Genomic DNA, 20,267 nt, shown 5'->3' with positions numbered 1-20,267 from the left:
TCTGCCGCAAGAGAAAACACTCTTCTCAGGGTGAAAAGCGTCTAACCATGCCTTCCAATGATTACCTGGCATTGTTTTTTGGTGTTTTGTTTTTTTTTTTTTTTTAGTGAACGTTCCAGGATCAATGGCCCACCTTCTACGTAATATTTCCTTACAAGGTTTCCTTTTAAGTGCAGAGGTCATTTTGCATTTTTATTCAGAAATATGTTGTCCATATTTCAGAATTACTTGCTATCTGTGTTTCACTGTAGATGATTAAAATATTTTTTTGAACTATGGAAACCAGTGTAAAGAGTCCACTTTACCCCAGAACCTCAAAGTCACATTTGGACAAGAAAATAGAATATTAAAAATTGGGCCTGGCCCAGAAAAATCAGGGACATGTAATTAACATAGGGAGAACATTAATGGGACAAGGCAACCTGGTAAAGGTTTGTCTTTGGATACCTTCCCAACTGTTTTCTATATGTCCTTTCTTCACGTGTCCTCATACAATTGGTCATTTACCTGGATTCCCACTTATGCCTCTTCTAAATAAAGCAGCATCCCAAATTATAGAGATAATCAAGATCAACCCCATTTTTGCCCATTTCCACGCAGATAAATCTTCCATACCCCAAGAAACTAACCACTAAAATTTAATACCATGATGGATTGTCATGTCATCCACTAGGGGGCAAAATGGTATTTCTTATCATTTTAAAGGACTCCCAGAGATCTAAAGCTTTAGCAAAAGGGTATGAATGGTGGTATTTCAGGCATCACAACCTATAACAGCATGAAGAATCTTTTAACAAGAACATTCTGGGACTCACTTTCCATTCTATATTCTATTCATATTCCCCTACCCTCCACTCAAAATTCACACATAAGATTAACCACAACAAATACCTCTACCTTCTCTATAGTGGTTCTTCCTAAAAACACGTTTCTATAATGGCACCTACCATTTTACATTGAACTTCTGTTTTATGCCTATTCTTCCTGGCCAAGAACAAGTCTCTTAAGGGCAAGAACAAGTTTTAGTCAGCCTTTTCTTCCATTACCTTGCACCATGACTGACATACTGAAAATATAAGGTAAGTGTTCGGAAAACAGAATTAAGTACAAGACTAAGTGTTGCTCATTTTTGGCAAACCACAGAAAGTGGAATGGATTACTAATCCTACTTCTAAGTGGATTCTGACAAACAGCTAGTCGTCTCTGACAGAGTGAAGCGTTCGGTAAACATATATTCATTCTTTGACTCAGTAAATATGTACTAACCATCTTCCATGGGCCAGGTGTTGTGCGTATAGATAAAAGGACACTATGCAAAGATGCTCAAATTCATGGGAGTGAGGTACAATGCAATAATCACACAAATACCTGATTGCTGTCCATGATTACAGTTAACTGTACGTAATTATAATACAGGGCTATTGTAATCAATATTTCAAAGAAGAGTATTGGAGGACTACTAAGGAATATATAAGAAGAGCCCTATTTAGTCTGGTGAGTCGGGGAGGGCTTCTCTAAATAAATATTGAAATGAGGTCTGACAGATGAGTAAAAGTTAACTAAACAAAAGGGAGAACAAGAGGACGGAACGTGTCAAGCAAAAGGAACAGTTTATGTGATGGTTCTGAGTGTACAGTTAACATGACATATTTGATCCTATGAAGACGACTGATGTGGCTGGAGCACAGACGGGGCAAGGGCCAGGAGGGGAGGCTGAGGAGCAAGCAGGAGCCAGACCCCATATTATAACTTATGGTAAAAATGTGGGTCTTTATCCCTAGAGAAACAGGATACCTACCTGAGGATTTTGAGATTTGTTACTTAAAAAGTAATTCTGCCTACTGTATTTCAGGAGTAAATTTAGGGAGACCAACTAAGACTTCCAGAATAATCTAGATGACCAATTATTGGATTAGAGTGGCAAAGATTCTAATACTGGAATATGAGATTTATTGGGTAAGGATGAAAACAAGTGAACCCACTTGAGAAATTTCTAAAAGATAAAATCTGAACTCTAAAGTAGTTAGTGGTCAATGGTAATGCCGAGTTTTCTGGCTTGAGCAACTAGTTGGAGGCTGATAGCCATTACTGAAATAGAGTGAACCAGGTTTGTGAAACTAGGTCATGAATTCAGTTTTTGGAATTTGAGTCAAAGATGTGTGTGAAATATTCTAATGTAGAAATGACAAGTAGGCAGTTGGATATAGGAGTCTGGAGCTCAGACAAAGTAAAGTGAAGATACAAACTTGGCACATGGCAATCACTTCTACATTGTTACTAAAGCTATTGACAGGCATAGTACATGCATATTCCTTTCATTACACTTCACTTTACTGAGCTTTTTACAAATTGAAAGTTTGTGAAACAAGTCTATCGCCGCCATCTTTCCAACAGCATTTACTCACTTCGTGTCTCTGTCACATTCTGGTTAATTCTTGCAATATTTCAAACTTTTTCATTTTATTTGTGATGGCGCTCTATGATCAGTGATTACAATTTGCTGAACACTCAGGTGATGGATAACATTTTTTAGGAAGAATTAGGGTACATACATTTTTTAGACATGATGCTATTGCACACTTACTAGACTGCAGTATAGTAAACTTCTATATGCACTGGAAACCAAAAAATTCATTTGACTCACTTGACTGTGATATTTGCTTTATTGTGGCAGTCTGCAACCAAACGCACAAGACCTCCAGATATGCCTCTATTAGCTTATGAAGAAAAGAAATGGGTTAGGATTACAGCTTGAGAAAGACCAAGACCAAGATTGAGTGGCCAGAGAGGCACTTGATAAACAAATCAAGAAAGCATTGTAATCACAGAATCCAAGGAAGAGAGGGATGTCAACAGATTCTGCTGAGACTTCGGGTTAAAAAAACATGTATGGCTTACTAAGATGAAGGTCATCTGAAACCTTAGCAGCAGCCATTTCAATAAAATGGAGAGCAAAACCAGTGGAGCATGAATAAATAGAGACAGTGACTGTCACTGATTCGCTCAAGACATTTGGCTCACAAAAGGAACGGAGGGATGTGACACTATCTAGAGAAGAGGGTGGTTGAAATAGGACTTTCATTAAAATATAGTAGTGTTTGCTATTATATTCACCAGGCACTCATAACTTTACTAGATTTGTTTTGCCCATTGGTTTTTGTATGCTTTATTGTGTCCCAGTGTCTGTGTAGGAGATGTCCAGTAAATATCTGTTGAATGAACAAATGGAAAATGCCCATAGCTTCGTCTACGGCTCTTTTCACTGTTCTGTAGTGTACTTTGCTGTTACTTATTTTTAATAGGCATGTTGACTTTCTACTTTCATCATTCTTATTTTGATCATGTCCGAATACCTATGTCTCTGTTATATCTAATAGGACTACAAGTGTAAAGTGTATCTCCTATTGAAAATAAATATATTAAGAGGAAGTTTTGAAGATCTAAATCATAAAGCAGATATCCGTCTTTAATTGTATGAATTTTACATTTGTAGAAGAGTAACTTGAGGGGCGCCTGGGTGGCTCGGTCATTAAGTAACTGCCTTCAGCTCAGGTCATGTTCCCAGGGTCCTGGGATCAAGTTCCACATCGGGCTCCCTGCTCAGCGGGAAGCCTGCTTCTCCCTCTCCCACTCCCCCTGCTTGTGTTCTCTCTCTCTCTCTCTCTCTCTCTTGCTCTCGCTCTTGATCCCTGTCAAATAAATAAAATCTTTAAAAAAAAAAAAAGAGTAACTTGGTTTAAGCGGTTGCAGGACTTTGCAGGTGCATCCTTGTGTCTAGAACGTTTTTAAGCCCTCTTCTTCACATGGTTCACATTGATTCTTCCTGTTGACCTTCATATCTCAGCTCAGGCACTGGCTACCCCAAGACATTTACTTATTACCCCCCCAATACATACTAGCTCTGATTGAAAGGGGAGAGTTAGACAACTTGTTTTAAAGCTAGATTTGAGGTGATTAACATAACAATAAAAAATTAAAAAAAATAAAGCTAGATTTGCATGGCAGACACATCAATTTTATAAAGAATGTGCATTTGGCATGGCCAGAGAAATTGATGATGATTATCAGGGCGAAAAATCTCTAATTAAAGTCTTCCCCTCCTTAGTTCTGTCACTAGACCCTAGAAAGTTCCAACCTTCTCCTCTTTGCTCCCGTAGCATTGGCGCCTTCTCTATGGTACAGTTGTGCAGTTGCACTATATTATTATTCTCCATCTAAATCTATCACTCCACTACTTGCAGAACTTTGTAAAGTCCTCTTACTCATCTTAAGTATCTGTGGAGCCTGGACTAGAAGAGTCTTATGGTAGAACCTATTTTTTTAAATAAGAAATGAATAATTAAATGAATCCAGAGTTAATAGGTTATATAGTATCCTCATAAAGTATTCAAAGACATAAAATACTGTCTCATTCACCTGAGCAATTTACTGTGTATTTGTACATTAGGCCAGATTCAGTCTTTTCAGCCTCAATACATTCACGGCCATCACTTCATACTGTGACCATCTGGACCATTAGATGTAAATACTGATTTGGCAGATAGTTCAGTGGTATGAGTATAGTTGTGGGAATAAAATGAATTTGAAAGCTACTACCACCCAAAGGATATATTTAAAGCTACTCTTATTAAGATGAGAAACTTGACATTATCCCTTTTATAACTGGAAAATGTCCTAGTATTTTTATAAATGAAGAATATGCAAATCATCTGGATTTTCATTTTGAGATCTTTGGACTGCCATTTTTTTATTTGTCAAATTTTAAATAGACTCCCAACCTCAGAGAAAAACCCTCTACTTGGAGAAACTATCACCAATTTGACACATGGAAAAAATCTTAGGATTAACATAAATAGAATACGTCCTTGTAAAATGTCACAGCATTAAGTCAATTCAGGTACCTTTTTAAAACTCATTCAAAAGTACAGCATTTCCAACAAGCTTGTGAACTTAGCTCCATTTGCAAAGGTCACAAAAATGAACCCCTCTTTTCACACATAAAATGATGGATGGTAGAAGCCATCAAATAAATATTCATTTTGAATCAAGCTTTTTATTTATCCATTGGAGATGACCTCTGTTCTAATATCTATATGTAATGCTTTTCAAAAAGGAAAAGCATTGCTGTAGTTGTCTATTAAATCATTAATTTGTGTCTACTGTATTCAGTGGCTGCTTCAAAAAAATAACAGAATTATCAAGCTGCTCAGAACAAAGGTTCTTTCTGATTGTCAGTCCATACTCTAAAAGAGCAGGTTAATTTCTCTGAATCTCACAGTTGGAACTTTGTTACACTAACTGGCAATTTCCACCTAGTGATCAAGGCAATTGACTAAAATAAATTATACATAAAGCTGAAATTCCTAATAGTAATAAGGCCCCTTCATGAGATAATCACACCAGCAAAAGCACTCATCTGTCAGCTGCAACTCTATAGGGTTTGAAATTATCTTGTAAAAACTACATTTCCAGAAACGTTTTCATTTCTAGTTCTCCGAAAGGGCTAACATGGCCAAGTCTACAGCACTAGGCACAAAGGAGGAGCTCCAAATATATTCATTAGTTGACTCATTGATTAAACTGGATATACCGTTCATAAAGTACTAGTGTCCATGCTGTTTACAAAGCTAACAGTTGGTGAGGCGCTCATTTCAAAACAATCAACAGTTATTTATACTACCTAAAAAGGCACATAATAAGGGCTTATAAAGTACAATCCCTGCTCCTCTGGAGTTTAGGATGACAGAAACTCACATATGAAATAAATAGAGGGGAAAAATAAATCATCGCGAGGCACTATGCTGATGGCTATAAAGCAATCACTAGCAGAAATATACATGAGCTAGAATAGTAAGGGGGTACTTCGTTAAAGATATGAACTTGGACTAAGTCTTACAGGTCGGGGTAATTTTATTAGGTAGAAAGGACTAAAGACATTTGCAGATGGATTTCCTGACTATGCAAAAATTTGGTGGTGAAAAGGAAGAGAACTCATGGAAATATAGTAATTGCTTTGATGAACTGCCTCCCATACACACCAATCTTGTACCATCATTATGAACAAGGTATTTATTCCACTGGCTGCCTAGAGTGTTGATGGCTGATGGCCCATAACTGCGATCCTCCTTCTCAGCATCACCCTCAGCAGAAGAGAGCCCTGGTCCAAGATGTGGGGACAGCCCACATCCAATGACTGGTAAATTCAGGAGCATAAAAATTTCACCCCTTTTAAGAATTCATAACCTATCTGAAGAGCTGTCCCAGCTCCAGAGCTCCCCCTAGGATTGGCTGAGGCCTCTGATAGGACTACATCACAGCCCAACTTCTGTGCCTGTGCAGTTCTGCTCCCTGCACTCTCGCATAGGTGCTGATCTAAAGGACACACCACAATAAACCTCCTGCTTGCACATCTCTGAGTCAGCTTCCTGGAGACCTTGACCTGTAACAATAGAGGATAACATGGGGACCAATCTGACTGTATTTGATAGAAGGCAATCTACATTTATTCATTCAAGAGGCATAGATGGACCCTGACACTGTGCCAGCCACTATTCTAGGGCTTAGAACACAGCAATGGGAAAAACATTTCTCTTCCCTTATAGACCTGATATTCTAGTGGGAAAAACCTAAACAAACTTAACAGAATTTTAAGTAATATGTGCTAGAATGAAAAAGAAGCAGGGCAAAGGGACAAGTAGGGTATATGTTTAGAAGCTGACAGGACCTGAGATAGGATGACCATATAAAAACTCTAAAGAAGTGACATATGAGAAGAAAGCTAAAAACAATTTAAAAAATGTTCTATATCCTGGTTTTGTTAGTAATTCATGACTGCATGCATTTGCTGAAACTCATTGAACCATATGCTTAGGGTGAATTTTGTTGTATGTAATTTCTAACTCAATAAAACGTTCTCAAAAATTTAAAAAAAAATTACTAATGGGACAATCCATCACAGTATCTGGGGGAAGAATATTGCAGACAGAAGGAACAGCCAAGGCAAAGGCCCTGAGGTAGAAGTGTGCCTGGCATGTCTTGAAAAGAGAAAGATCAGGAGTGCAGTAGTAGGTAAAGGGTCAGACCACATAGGTTTTTTTGTTTCAAGAATACAGATCATTCTAAGTCAAATGGGAAGGCATGGAAGGGCTTTAAGTAGGACTGTCTCATGATCAGATTTCCATTTTAAAGAGGACCCCTCTGCCTGGTATGTGAGAAAGAGTCTAAAAAGGAGCAAGAGTGGAAGCAGAGAGGCTATTAGGAGGTCACTGTAGAGGTCTAGGTCAACAATGAGAACTTGGGCCTAACGTTATGAATCATTACAGTTTGCCTGGGACTGAGGTTTCTCAGAGCATACAGGATGTTTAGGGCTAAAACCAATAGTCTTTTGCAAATCAGCAGGGTTGGTCTCCATACCTGTACTAGAGTGAAGGCCTTTAAGTAGGGAGGTGAGGTCAGATTCAACATATATTCTGAAGGTTGAACAGATAGTAAAGTAGAAGAAGACTATTTATATAGGGCAGAGACAAAGTACAGAGTTTCTTCAAAGTCAGGAAAATGGGTTTAGACTTCCAAAGATTAGCCTGGCTTTAGTATGTATACAGTCTACACTGGACTTTGGAGAGACTATGATTCGTGAGATCTTTCATCAGACTGCTGCAGGAAAAAGATGACAGAAGTGTTTAGAGCTTGATCTCAAACAGAATGAAGGCAGAAGGGATGGCGGTGGTGATAGTGATGGTGACAGTGGCAAATATCACAGTAGAGTTGGAGGTCATATTGGAGGGAGAAGAGAGGAGGGTAGAGGACATGTTGATAAGGACGGGGGAAAATTAAGTAAAATTTAAAAAAAATTTTAAAAATTTGAGAGACACTGACAGAGAAAGAAATGTCAAGACTTGTGGGCTGAAGGACTAAAGGAAAACAGAAGGAACGTTGGTCACTGGAAACTGATTACTTAGTGATCCTGACTGAAAGGGAGGTCGGAAAGAACAGACAAGGGGAAGATTTGGTGATAAACATCCATTTAGTTAGACAGTATGAATGTAAAGTGAGAGCGGACTCTTTAAGTGGGTGGTCAGCTGGAGTATTGGTTTGTCATTCCAGATGGTGGTCTGATAGTAAAGAAAACTCATTATTTTGAGTCAAAGGACCTTGCAGAGGTCCACACGGAGATGCTATGTAACCATATGTAACCTCTGAGTCTCAAACTCTTCATGTGTAAAAGGAGAAAAACAGTACCTACTTCACAGGGCTGTTGTAGGGAAAACAAGACGGAATTGTCAAGGAGAAGTAAGGAGCTGAGATATAGATTGGAGGATCATCTTTCTATGTTGTAAGTTTTCCAAGAACCACCGCTGTTTCCCATCACCATAACCCCACTAAAGAAAGCTCTTTTTTAATGTAGAAATCTTGGTTTCTCCAACTTTAAAGTGATATATAAAAACGCTTGGCATGTGAAAATTATGAAGTAAGAGATTGATGTGAAACTGTCCATAAAAACTCTCATACAATTCCAATTCTTCTGTGTAAGTGACAAGAGATAGAGTAAAACTTTCGTATGCGAGAACAAGACTCCCGGAACAAGAGTACATCTCCATCTAATCATAGAAGTTCAGTAAAGATTTCATAGAGGAAAAGAAACTACTTGTTGTCCCACAACTCATACTAGTATGAGCCCCTCAATCTAAGATCCTGAAGTAAGAACACACACTTACGAAGTAAGCCTCAGACCTAAGCCTTGTTTCAGCTGTGGCCAAATAGAACCCATCTTCAGGAGGGGTCAGCAGAAGCACCAGGCATGTACTTCTGAGGGTGGCTTCACAGCCTCCCCATGATGCATATCCTAGGTCTTCTTTGCTTCACATGAACTTCAGGTTCCCACCTCATTCACCACATATGAAAAACACATTGCAATCCTATTTGGAAATGTCCTAAATCTAATCAAGAGTCAAACCAGCAGGTAACAGAAGTTGTCCCAATTCTGAAATTTTGTTTTAGAAAATTACTAAAGCTGTTTTTTTAAAGAATTAGAAAAAGCATATACTTATATCTCACATAGTGACAACTCAAAAAATATAACTAAGATAAAGGTTCATATGAATTGGATATTTGCCTTCTTCTAGAGAATGAGTTTCTATCTGCTTGATGCCATAAAGAACACAAATTCCAGAATAGTGACTAGCTTTCAAATGGCTTACAGATACAGAAGTCATAAGATTTTCAAACACTGTAAAGTTACTTCAGTTGATTAGTATAAAAAGATATGCTTAATTTGGCATATCAGTTATAATTTAATAAGCATATGAAATTTTATACATTCAAGTTCCTAAATTAAGGAGTTAACTATAAAATAAATATAAATCTGAAAATGGTGTTAATAAGCACTCTTCCATATTTTTCTTTCTCCTAAAACATCCATTTCGATTCACCCTCCCCCCCAACTCATTCTTCCTCCATCCCATAGCTTTATAATTACAGGTAATTTCACATATTTCTCCTACCTGAGGCATTATAGGTTCAAACTCTATAACTGTACCCTTCTGAAGCTAGAGATTATGCAACATCTCAAAAATTCCCTATATATCACAGGATTGAATAATAAAAAAGTATTAGAAGAAAGTTATGATGTTTCTTTAAAACAATTGAGATGCCCTAAATTATAGATTTAGACAGTGGGCAATTGAGAGGGGCCATTTAAAAGAGGTCATCTAAAATGCCTAACTAGAACAGTTAGAGTAACCCGGTTCTGCAACAGAGTGAGTTCTCCAGGGAGGGTATTGTGGCAAAAAGACAGAATCCTGCAAAAAGAACCCTCCTCCCAGTGAATATTCTTGAACTGCAATTTTGTTCACTTACATTTATAAGGTTCAGATGAATTTGTCCACACTTTTATTAATTTCTATGATCTTGATTCCCATTGTGTATTTTCAAAGACTATGAAAAGGAATGTATTCTACTAGATTCTCCTCATGTGCAAATTCCTAGGGGGTAAGTAGGCACTTTGCGTGAATTGAGCACATTAGAAGTAACTGTTATCTACACTAAAGGAAGGGAGATAGGACCTAGATAGTTCAAGATAGGGATATTATCCAAAATTTTCATTTATTTACTTTTTGAGGATGCATGGAAAGTGATAAATCAGCCAAGGACCAGGCTTCAAGGAGTCATGTTGGAAAATGGAGACATGTGCACAATAAAACAAAAATAGGAGTCTTTAGTGACATAAGAGATATATGGATAAGATGCTAGGAAGACTCAAGGAATCAAAGAACTGGGGGTTATAAACACGTATGGTGATGTTTTCAATAAAGCATTACTTAAGCAGAAAATCTGTACCTCTCCCTCTCCCCCCACCAACACACACACAGAATGATTACTTCTCACCTATAGATAAATCAAAACAAGTAGACACCCATTTTTTTAAAAAAAGATTTATTTGAGAGAGAACAGGCACGCGCACGTGTGGGGTGGTGGAGGGGCAGAAGCGGGGGGAGAGAGTGCCAAGCAGACTCCCCACTGAGCTTGGAGCCCTGCAGGGGGCTGGACCGCATGACCCTGAGATCACAACCTGAGCCGAAACCAAGAGTCAGACACTTAACCAACAGCACCACCCAGGGGCCCCATTCTGTTTCCTTTATAGATGGCTAGAACCAGTACCCAGTAAAAAGAATTGTATTTCCTTAAATTGTTCAATTACATCTAGGCAAGTATCTCCACACTGGAGACTCAGGCTTATTTAACACACACATGAAGTTATAGATAAGGCCAAATACAGTTCTAATAAGAACATAACATGAGAAGGCTTTCTGTACCTTATTCTTACCTTGAGCCTATCTGCGGAAGTCTGACACAACCATCATCTTTGGAATCAGAATTCACTTTGCGGGGTGAGGGGAGAGCATGTCCTAAGAAATAAACCCTAATTTGCCACATCCCTAATTCCCTGTATCAGAAAGCCATCTAGATACCACCAGCCTCCCACCCACTCTCATGCTTATGTGAATTCAAATTCTCCTCATGTTAAACAATACCATGGTTCTTAATTAGTTATCCTAAAAATTAAGACGCTTAAGGTATGAGAACCCATGGTTCTTTCTGAAGAAAAGTCAAAGGTCTCTATACATTAATTTTAAACTCTGAATGAAATGTTCAGAAATGCCAGAGATACAGGATTGGTGAATGTTCCTTGGGCCTGAAATAGGAAACCCGTGAAACAACGGGAGGGGCTAGGACATGTGCTGTATTACTGTATATTTCAATTTTCCAACCTACTGCTTAGATTTGTACAAATATTAGAATAAGGGGAAAAAGTTGGATCTCACTTGAGTAAAACTGAAATGGCAAAGACTTCTTGTTGCCTTTTGGCTACTAAGGATTCAGAATTTCTCATTAACAATTCAGTCCGGGGCACCCGGCCAGCTCAGCTGGTAGAGCATGCGACTCTTGATCTCAGGGTTGTGAGTTCAAGCCCCACGTTGGGTGTAGAGCTTACTTAAAAGTAAATAAAAGAGCTGAATCTTAAAAAAATTATTTAAAAAATTCAATCTAATGCAAATACAAGTCCTTCTCCCAAAAATCTAAATATGAAGTATTAGTCATAATCTTATTTGAAATGTAAAAAGACAAAAATTTAGGTAGGTTGATTCTACTAAAAGAGTGTTAGGCTCTTTTCAAAGCTATTTGATAAAGTTATGAAATTTTGCCAAGAACGTTGCAGTGCTATTCAGAGTAGAGTTTCTAAAAAAGTCATCTTGGTCTCGTTTCCTGAACTGTTGAATTATGGATATATTTTGATTAATGATTAAGTATAGATGAGCTATTTAAAACCAAAATGGGTTACAATCACTCTTCATACATCAGTCAATGAAAGACCACTGGGTAAACGCCAATGAACCTAAGAGCTTTCACATTCTAATTGTGAAATTGTAATCCTCTTCCTGAGGAATTTGCAATGTATCTGTAAAAACTATATTCACCTTTATTCGAAAAGTTACCTATAGTTTCTTATTGGTTTTCACAGCAAGAGAAATTGGGTGATATTTGCTTCTCCCTTCGCTACGTACCGACTGCCGGCAAGCTGACTGTTGTCATTCTGGAGGCAAAGAACCTGAAGAAGATGGACGTGGGTGGCTTATCTGGTAAGACTGCGATGTTTACTGGGTTTTTTAAAATGCTGTTTCATCGTGGATACCAAATCCATCGCACACATGCTGCAACTCCCCATTCCTTATTGATCACAGCTTCCTTCCCACGGAGACTGGAAGCAGTCTCAGAATCCATCCCAACACAGTGCTCCAGAAGCCGCTCTCAATTTATTGGAATTAACATAAAAGAGGAAATCTATTTTCCTGTTTCATACCCAGAGTAGAAATCATTAGTTCTACAGCACTGAAAGCTGAATTTTTTTTTCTTTTGCTTCTCTTGTAAAAGGCAATGCCTATGACCATTTTGAGTTTTTTGTGGGTTTTTTTTTTTAACCAAAATTTACCCATGACATGAAAATAGTGTTATCACTAAGACTTCTTTATTAGATATTTAACAGTTTTTAGTAATACTGTTAAATTAAAGGTGCATTTCAAATATAAGTAAACAAAATCTATTTGAGGATGAATCACCAAAGTTATGCATTGATATCTACAGTTTATGTTGGGGATGGAGGAGACTTTTGGATCTTAAGTTCTATATAACCCAAACTTAGTTTTTTTTTTTTTTTAAGTATACTTTTCCTCAAAAGCAAAGTCAGCTGAAGGATTTTCACAATTGAATAGGATTTTTTAAAATTTTCTCTTCTGTATAATTATATTTTCAATTTTATAGTAAATCATTAAAGCATGAGAAATTTTCTTTATATGCCACAAGGTCATCATAAATAAACTATAGTTGTCATTGTGGCTGTGGAATTAAAACCAACATTACTGGCTATTCAGTGCTTTCTCTAATAAAAACATTGCAAACTTCAAAAAGGTCATTCTAATGCAGCATGGTCATTTTATATTCTAAAGCCTAACAGCTCAAAAATGCTAAAGCTGAGTTTCCACTTACTGAACTACTAATTTGTCAACCAAATTCTTCTGGTATTTAAGTTTATTTCTCTTTATAAATAAGTTGCCTGGGGAAGCTGCACTAATTCATGTCACAAAGACCCCATTTAAAAGCTTACTGCTTTCATTGCTTAAAGGATGATAGAGCGAATTTAAAACAGTGAGCAGTTTCTTCTGGAAATGTAAAAAAAATCTACTGGGCATAAGATGCAAAATATATGTGTGTATATATATATATATATATATATATACACACTGCATTTCTGTATTTTAACCAAACTGACCTGCACATGTATATATACACATATACCTTTTTTGATTCTGTCCACTGACAAGGCCTAGAAACAAAAATTGAGCCAGTGGCCTGAGCATCCCTAGCACCAGATACGGCTTGAAAACACAGTTTCTCACTAAAAGAACCTGGTACTTATTGGAGAAACGGTAGGTTCCAGGTAGGGCACAGCAAGTACATAAGCCTAGAACATCTCATCTAACCAGAAAGAAAGGAAGCTACCAAAAAATACAAAGGTCATGTCAGAAGACCTGGAAGCCACCCCAAAGACACTCTCACTGGCCAAAGGTGTGATCATTTGAGCATTGGTAATCTAATAAATGTAGGGTATTCAAACCTAAAACAAAAGAGCACTTAATGTACAGAGAAATTCTCAGCTTTAAGAACAGTTCACTCCCAGATACTACTTAGTATCCTGAGGTAAGACTTCAGACACCTTTGACCTTTCTTTCCTGGGGTTCAATGGCCATGGTGTCTTTGTATCCTGCCTCACATGCTCCTCTCCCAACTCCCATGCCAACCGTCACCTTATCACCTATATACAGAACTCCTCTAATCTTCCTTCCAGTTCATTGTATTCCCTTTAACAGAGTTCCAGAGGCAGCTTAACCAGGAAGCCAATAAAACTTCAGGGTCCCTCATTTGTTCTGTCTTCTTCCAAGGTCCTAGAAATGAGTTTCCACGATCACTGATATTTCAGCCCCAATTTGCCAGTCATAGTCTGGGTCTCCAACTTCACTGCCATCATCCATCTCTTCTTGTTCAGCAGCATCTGAGTGGCTACAAGCACTTCTGAGATTTAGTTAAGGAAAGTTGGGTCTGGCAGAATATATTTATGGAGCCTGTAATCACTTCCATGTGTAATTAGGTTACTAGCGGCTCCCGGGGGAAGGAAGGGCTGCTGGGAGGACTCCTACCACGCACCGCTCCAACTCAGCAGTTACATAAAAGAGGCAAGGCCAGAGGTCATTTCTACTTTAGCATTCAGCTTTTTCTATGTATTTTTTTCTTCTTTATGTTCTTTTTTTCAAATGTCAAACTACATTTGCTAAAATGGCTAGTTAATTGAATCAAAGTGGGCTGTTTCGCCAGGGTCTAAAATTATATTAGCTTCAGGATCCACACACCTTGGGTCTACCCCTACCTACATTTGAATTACCTGGAATGATTGTTTAATTACTAAATATTAAATAAGGAGATTTCAAGACTCCTAATCTTAAGGGCTCCGTCTGCCTATGAAATTATGTAATCACTCAGGTCTACATAACATAGATCCCGCCAGACGATGTCCCACTGCATTTCTGTATTTTAACCAAATTGACCTGCACACAGCTCTTCAAACAGACTATGTAATTTGCTGCCTCCATTCTTTGCTTAAATCATTTCCTTCACCTGGAATTCTTCCTTCCAACGATGCCCAGCTAAATGCTATCCATTATTCAGGCCAAGCTTAAGTCTTATTTTCTCCATCTGTTGAACAAATATATAGTGTTTCCCTACTTTGTATTAGGCATTGTTCTTAGACTAGATTTACCTCAGTGGTCAAAACAGCCAAAAGGCCCTGCCCTTGTACAACTTGCATTTTAATTTAGGGAGAGAGAGTACCAATAAATAAGCATGTAATATGCCGATAAGTGCTATGGAAAAAGCAAAGCAGGGAAGTAGGATAAGAAATACTGGGGAGTAGTTTTAAGCGGGGTTGTCAGAGAAAGCCTGATAAGTAGGTAACATTTGAGCCATAACCTGGAAGAGATGAGGAAATGAGCCATCGGGTGTCTGGGGGAAAGAACATTTTGGATGGAGGGACTTTATGAAGTCTTTTCTGATCCACCCCCAATAGGACACATCTTTCCCTTTTTTAAATGCCAACAGCAGTCTGTTTACACCCTTCAAACAGGACGTTTCTCTCTCACTAGACTGTGCTCTGTATTTCTATCTCCCACAATGCCCTGACTGGTAACACCGAACGTAGCTGCTGAATGAATAATGAATTATTTACAAAGGAGCTATGGCCTGGAAAAACAAGTCTTGCATTTCAAATTTGTTTAACCTACTTACCATTAAAATAACTTTAAACACTTGGATGGTCTATCTCAAAGTAATTTAACCTATGTCTGAGGAGACCAAAATTATATAATGAGATCATCCCAGGTAATTCAAATGTTTAACTACATTTGCTGGACATGGCTAGTTAATCGGGACCAAAGTGGGTTGTTTACTAGGGTTTGAATCCCACTCTACCACTACTGGCAGTTTAACACTGGACAAATTATTTAGCTTTCTGAGCTGTAGTTGCATTATCTATGAAGTGGGAGTAATAAGAGGATTTTTTTTAATAAAGGTGCTGTGAGAAATAAAGCATAGGATCTGGTACACCTAAGTGCTCACTGAATATTCTTGTAACTATTTCTGTTACTTTATGAAATCTTGGGCTAAATACAGAAAATGTGAAAGCAACAAATGAACAGTTTAACCAATTCTTGATTGAATGGGAAAAAAGAAAGGTTTTATAGGATTGGCTGGTCAGTTAAGGCAAAAATGAGATCAGTAGACCTACGTTTTACACAGACCAAAGAGTGAATTAAGACAAGGTACTGAATGAAATTTTGAAAAAAGTGGAAAAAACTTTAAATAATTTTTCTTACTACTCTACTGCAGGGTTTCTTTTCTACTGTGTCAATTGCACCAAGATTTTGCCTCTATCATCTACCCATATAGCAAATCATACCAATTCCAACCTTTCTTATAAGGACAGACTTGACTGGACTGTTCACATGTCTACAGTGGAAGAAAGTAGAAGCTTTTAAATTTCATTTAGGTTGAAACTTTTCAACTGAAATCTGAAAGGAAAAATTTTAACTCTTAAGTCATTATAACATATTTATAGAAGACTTTCTAGTTTAGAAATCCTTTTCTAACTTGGTTTTTTCATGTGGTTCTCATAATAGACCTGTGAGGTAATTTCTGAACATAATATTCTCAGAAAATTGAAACTTAGAGGCATCAGATAATGTACATAAGTCATCTTGCTCCACGCTGACACAAAGAAGGTGTTCAATACTGGCAATTGCTTTTGACATTACTGACATTCAAAGTCAATAGCTTGTAGATGGTAGAGTTGGGACTAAAGCCCAGACTCGGATTCCCAATGCAGAATGTCTCAAAGACCATTCCATTTCCCTCTTTCCCTGCGGCTGGCACATGGTCCTTTTGAAATTTTTCCAAGTGGTTTGTACAGCCAGGAACCATGGCAAATAGGCAAGAGTAAGAAGTTTGTCCATCCTGCCTCTTTGATATGGGTTGTAGTCACCTCAATTGTGAAGAGAACAACAAAAGCACATCAAGCATGCCAACAAGAAGGTGTTGGGAAAATATAGATGCAGGACTGACATCATAAACACCAATTCCAGTAGTCTCCTGAAAGTCAAGGAGCTAGAGAGGTGGCCATGAGATGGGATCAGGTCAGACGTCCTGAGGGATGGCTGGAGGAAATGTAGTTGAAAGTGTTCTACCTCATCATCTTTCTCCTTTTCACTTTCTACCCCAGGCCCCACCCCTAGTCTTCTTCCTGGTGACCCCCAGTCCTGTCTAATCACTATGGAACGTACACTGTGCAAAGCAAAGGGTACGGCTGTGGGAGCGCTCCCTCCCCCTCCCCCAAAAGCATCTATGTCCCTCAAGAAAAAGGGCACTGAAATTCACAAATTGCAGCAATACTTACGGGAGATGAGGAAGAAAGGGGACTCATGGTGGTAGAGGAGTCACCATCCCTATGCAGCGGACTGCCAGGGTGTGGTTGAGCCAACTGAGACCTAAGCCCGTTAAGATTTACCTTGCCTACCCCACCCAACCCTCCATACATACACACACACATACATACATACATATATATACACACACTGTTAAGATACAATTTTTAAATTGTTCATAGGTATGTCTTCTCATTTCTCCTGTTCTAGAAATAGAATTTGGAAAATAGAGCCAATTTAAATATTTGAAGTCACCTAGGAAAAAGCAACTCACCCAAACCTCAGTGAAACACTAGACTCCACATAGAAACCACGAATGAGCAGGGGCAGAGCATTCTTTCGGGTACAGGTAGTAGGTAGATAGAATAACACATCACATAAAAATAGGGTAGCCTACCTACACGAGAATCACGCCATTGTACATGTTAAAATTTAAGATTTCAGGGACTACCTTAGACCAAACTATAACTGAATATAAAGGGGGTGGGAACCTAGAAATTGTATTTTAAAAGTCCTCCATGTTATTCTTATGCATCTTAAATTTGAAAACAATACCGTATAGAAAGTATATAGAGTGTTAGCTGAAGCCTGGGAGGAAATCATATTGCAATATACAAATGTATTAAATCAGCATGTTGCATACCTTAAACTTAAACAATGTTATAAGTCAACTATATCACAAGAAAAAAAATGTAAGAAGAACTCTACTTAGAAGCTTCAATATTACACCATTATTTTAGCTGAGGTCCAGGTCAGCCTAATTCTAAGTTAGAACTTTTTTCTGGTCAGTGATGTAGAATACATCCTTTGCCTTATATAATGGCATTTCCTTAAATAAGAAGTTCTATTTGTTTTGTCAGCCCAGTATCTTCCTTCTTGAGAAATAACTTGTCCACATGTCTAAATTATGTCTTCTGCAGTCTCCTACTACAAGACAAAAGCAGTAGATTGTTCCTTTATACATTCATGACCACCACTCTTATTTGTCCTTCCATCGGTGCTGAAAGCATGACAAAGAAAACCACTCTGAACTCAAGTGATTGGAGCTAAAAGCTACTAGGCTGGGAGCTGAGCCAACAAATAAAGTGGCAAAAACTTATTTGAGCCAATTAGATAAGGATATACAAATTAATCGGCCACGATATCAGGGTCAAGCAATAATATGCAAATAAACTAGCATCTTGAGCTAACAGGACAGGAATCTGCATAATAAGTTGGCTGTGATGTCAGAAGCCTTCATCATAATTTTAAGCTTGACTGTTATACTATAAAATTCCGTGACGCTTCAAAATGCTTAGTTATAATATTGATAAAATAATCTAAATCCCTAATATGTGAACAAATTGATCTAAAAAGAAAGAAGAATAACATCTTTAAATTGGATCATCTTAGAAATTGAGTTATTAAAAAGGGTTATACCAAAGCTTAACGCAAGTTGAGACCCAGGCATAGTTACCGCAGAATGGACAGAGATGCTATGTCTGAAGGATTAACAGTGGTTTTGATGAAATGAGGATAGCAGATGTGGAGTGTGGGCTAGATCTGAAATCAAGAAATGAATGATAGGCTGAAATGTATTAGTTCAGAACGGTTAACACAAAAATGCCTAAATAAGTCCTTTAGCCCCAGGAACATCTCCAATCATTCAACAAATACCATTTCAATACCCACTCTGAGCCAAGCAATATGCCCATCCTTGGATACACAAGTAAAATAACAGGAGACACTTGCAAAACATAATGTGAGCTGGACACTGTTCTAAATACTTTATATATCTTAACTGATTGAATCCCAATTACAACACTAGGAGGTGGATACTATTTTTAATGTTATTTTATTGATGGAACTGGAGAGGTAAATAACTTTCCCAAGGTCACAGAATTAATTTTTGGCAGAGTTAGGATGTCAACCCAAGCAGTCTTCAGACTCCATTAATAAAACATGACTTCTAAGTTCTTATCCTGTCTCACCAAGTTCAACCTGTACAACAGATGGATGACTACATGCTACACTTTGAGGGATGGCCAAAAATCCTACCCAATCCCATAATCCCTTGAAACCCAAACTAAAATCCCATCATGGAAACCACTAATATAAATTAGTTGGTTGACTATTTAGTTTTTGGTTGCCTAGACAGCAAAGACAGGATCAGTGTGTCCCTACGATCAGACAACAAATATTAATAGATTTCTGGGCTGAAAAGACAATCTCCATTTCTTTCTTGCATACGGATTGGTATGTTATTTTAGTGATTGAGTCTTTCAACTATGTTGTTTCAACTATGTCACTGGTAGAGGTGTAGGGATGTTACTAAGACATTAGGGAAGAAAGTCTAAGGGATTTGAGTGCCTATTAGGTGGTAGAGAAAGACTAAAAAATTTTGCCTACTACTCAGTTTTATCAAGGGTTGATTCTGAAAGACAGTGTGTAATATTACTGGGAGAACAGGGCAATATGATCTTATAATATAAAAGCTTACTACCCCTTGTCAAGTGCTATGGACCTCTGGAAGTCAAAAATCACTTTTAAATAACTCTGAAGAAATTAGAACTGCAATTGACAACTTACCAGGAAAATAGATCTCGGCTGAAAAATGTTAACAAGAAAAATCCACAGATGGAGAAGTGGAAATAGTAAGTTCCAAAGAGGTTTGTACCAAGACATTTTTACCAGTCACATTGAAACTCTCGATTTTAGGGGTGCCTGGATGGCTCAGTCGTTAAGCATCTGCCTTCGGCTCAGGTCATGGGATCAAGCCCTGCATCGGGCCCCCTGCTCCGCGGGAAGCCTATTTCTCCCTCTCCCACTCCCCCTGCTTGTGTTCCCTCTCTCACTGTCTCTCTCTCTGTCAAATAAATAAATAAAATCTTAAAAAAAAAGAAAGAAAGAAAGAAAGAAACTTGATTTTGAAGGTAACAGAAATGTTTCCAGTCATTGAAATCCAAGCTCAGAGGATAAATGAAAAGATCTTGCTAAGCAGAGTAAGCCAAAATATGGTAAATGAGCTTCAGTATAGGCAAGTTTGGAAATAATACAGTAAAAGAAAAAAAATAAAAATAAAATTAGAAAATAATAGGATCAATAATAAAATAAGAAAAAAGTCACATAGAACCATCTACTGAAGACATTCACCAAGTACACGGCTACAACCAAACAGGCTTGGCATTGTCATGGAATTATTACAAA

General features: G+C 37.8%; 1 protein-coding gene across 4 annotated transcripts in view; it reads left to right on the top strand.

Annotated features, from left to right (window-relative positions):
- Window positions 1-20,267, top strand: part of SYT1 (synaptotagmin 1) — a 522,467-nt gene that overhangs the window by 415,896 nt on the left and 86,304 nt on the right. For all 4 annotated transcript variants that reach the window (XM_027594829.2, XM_027594828.2, XM_027594825.2 and 1 more), the window contains one exon: window positions 12,020-12,137. In XM_027594829.2, the coding sequence (XP_027450630.1) occupies window positions 12,020-12,137 (118 nt within the window). The remainder of the gene's footprint in view (window positions 1-12,019; window positions 12,138-20,267) is intronic.

This window comes from Zalophus californianus, chromosome 9 (assembly GCF_009762305.2).
Source record: "Zalophus californianus isolate mZalCal1 chromosome 9, mZalCal1.pri.v2, whole genome shotgun sequence".
Taxonomy (NCBI): Eukaryota; Metazoa; Chordata; class Mammalia; order Carnivora; family Otariidae; genus Zalophus; species Zalophus californianus.
This window is presented reverse-complemented; position numbering and strand designations above follow the sequence as displayed.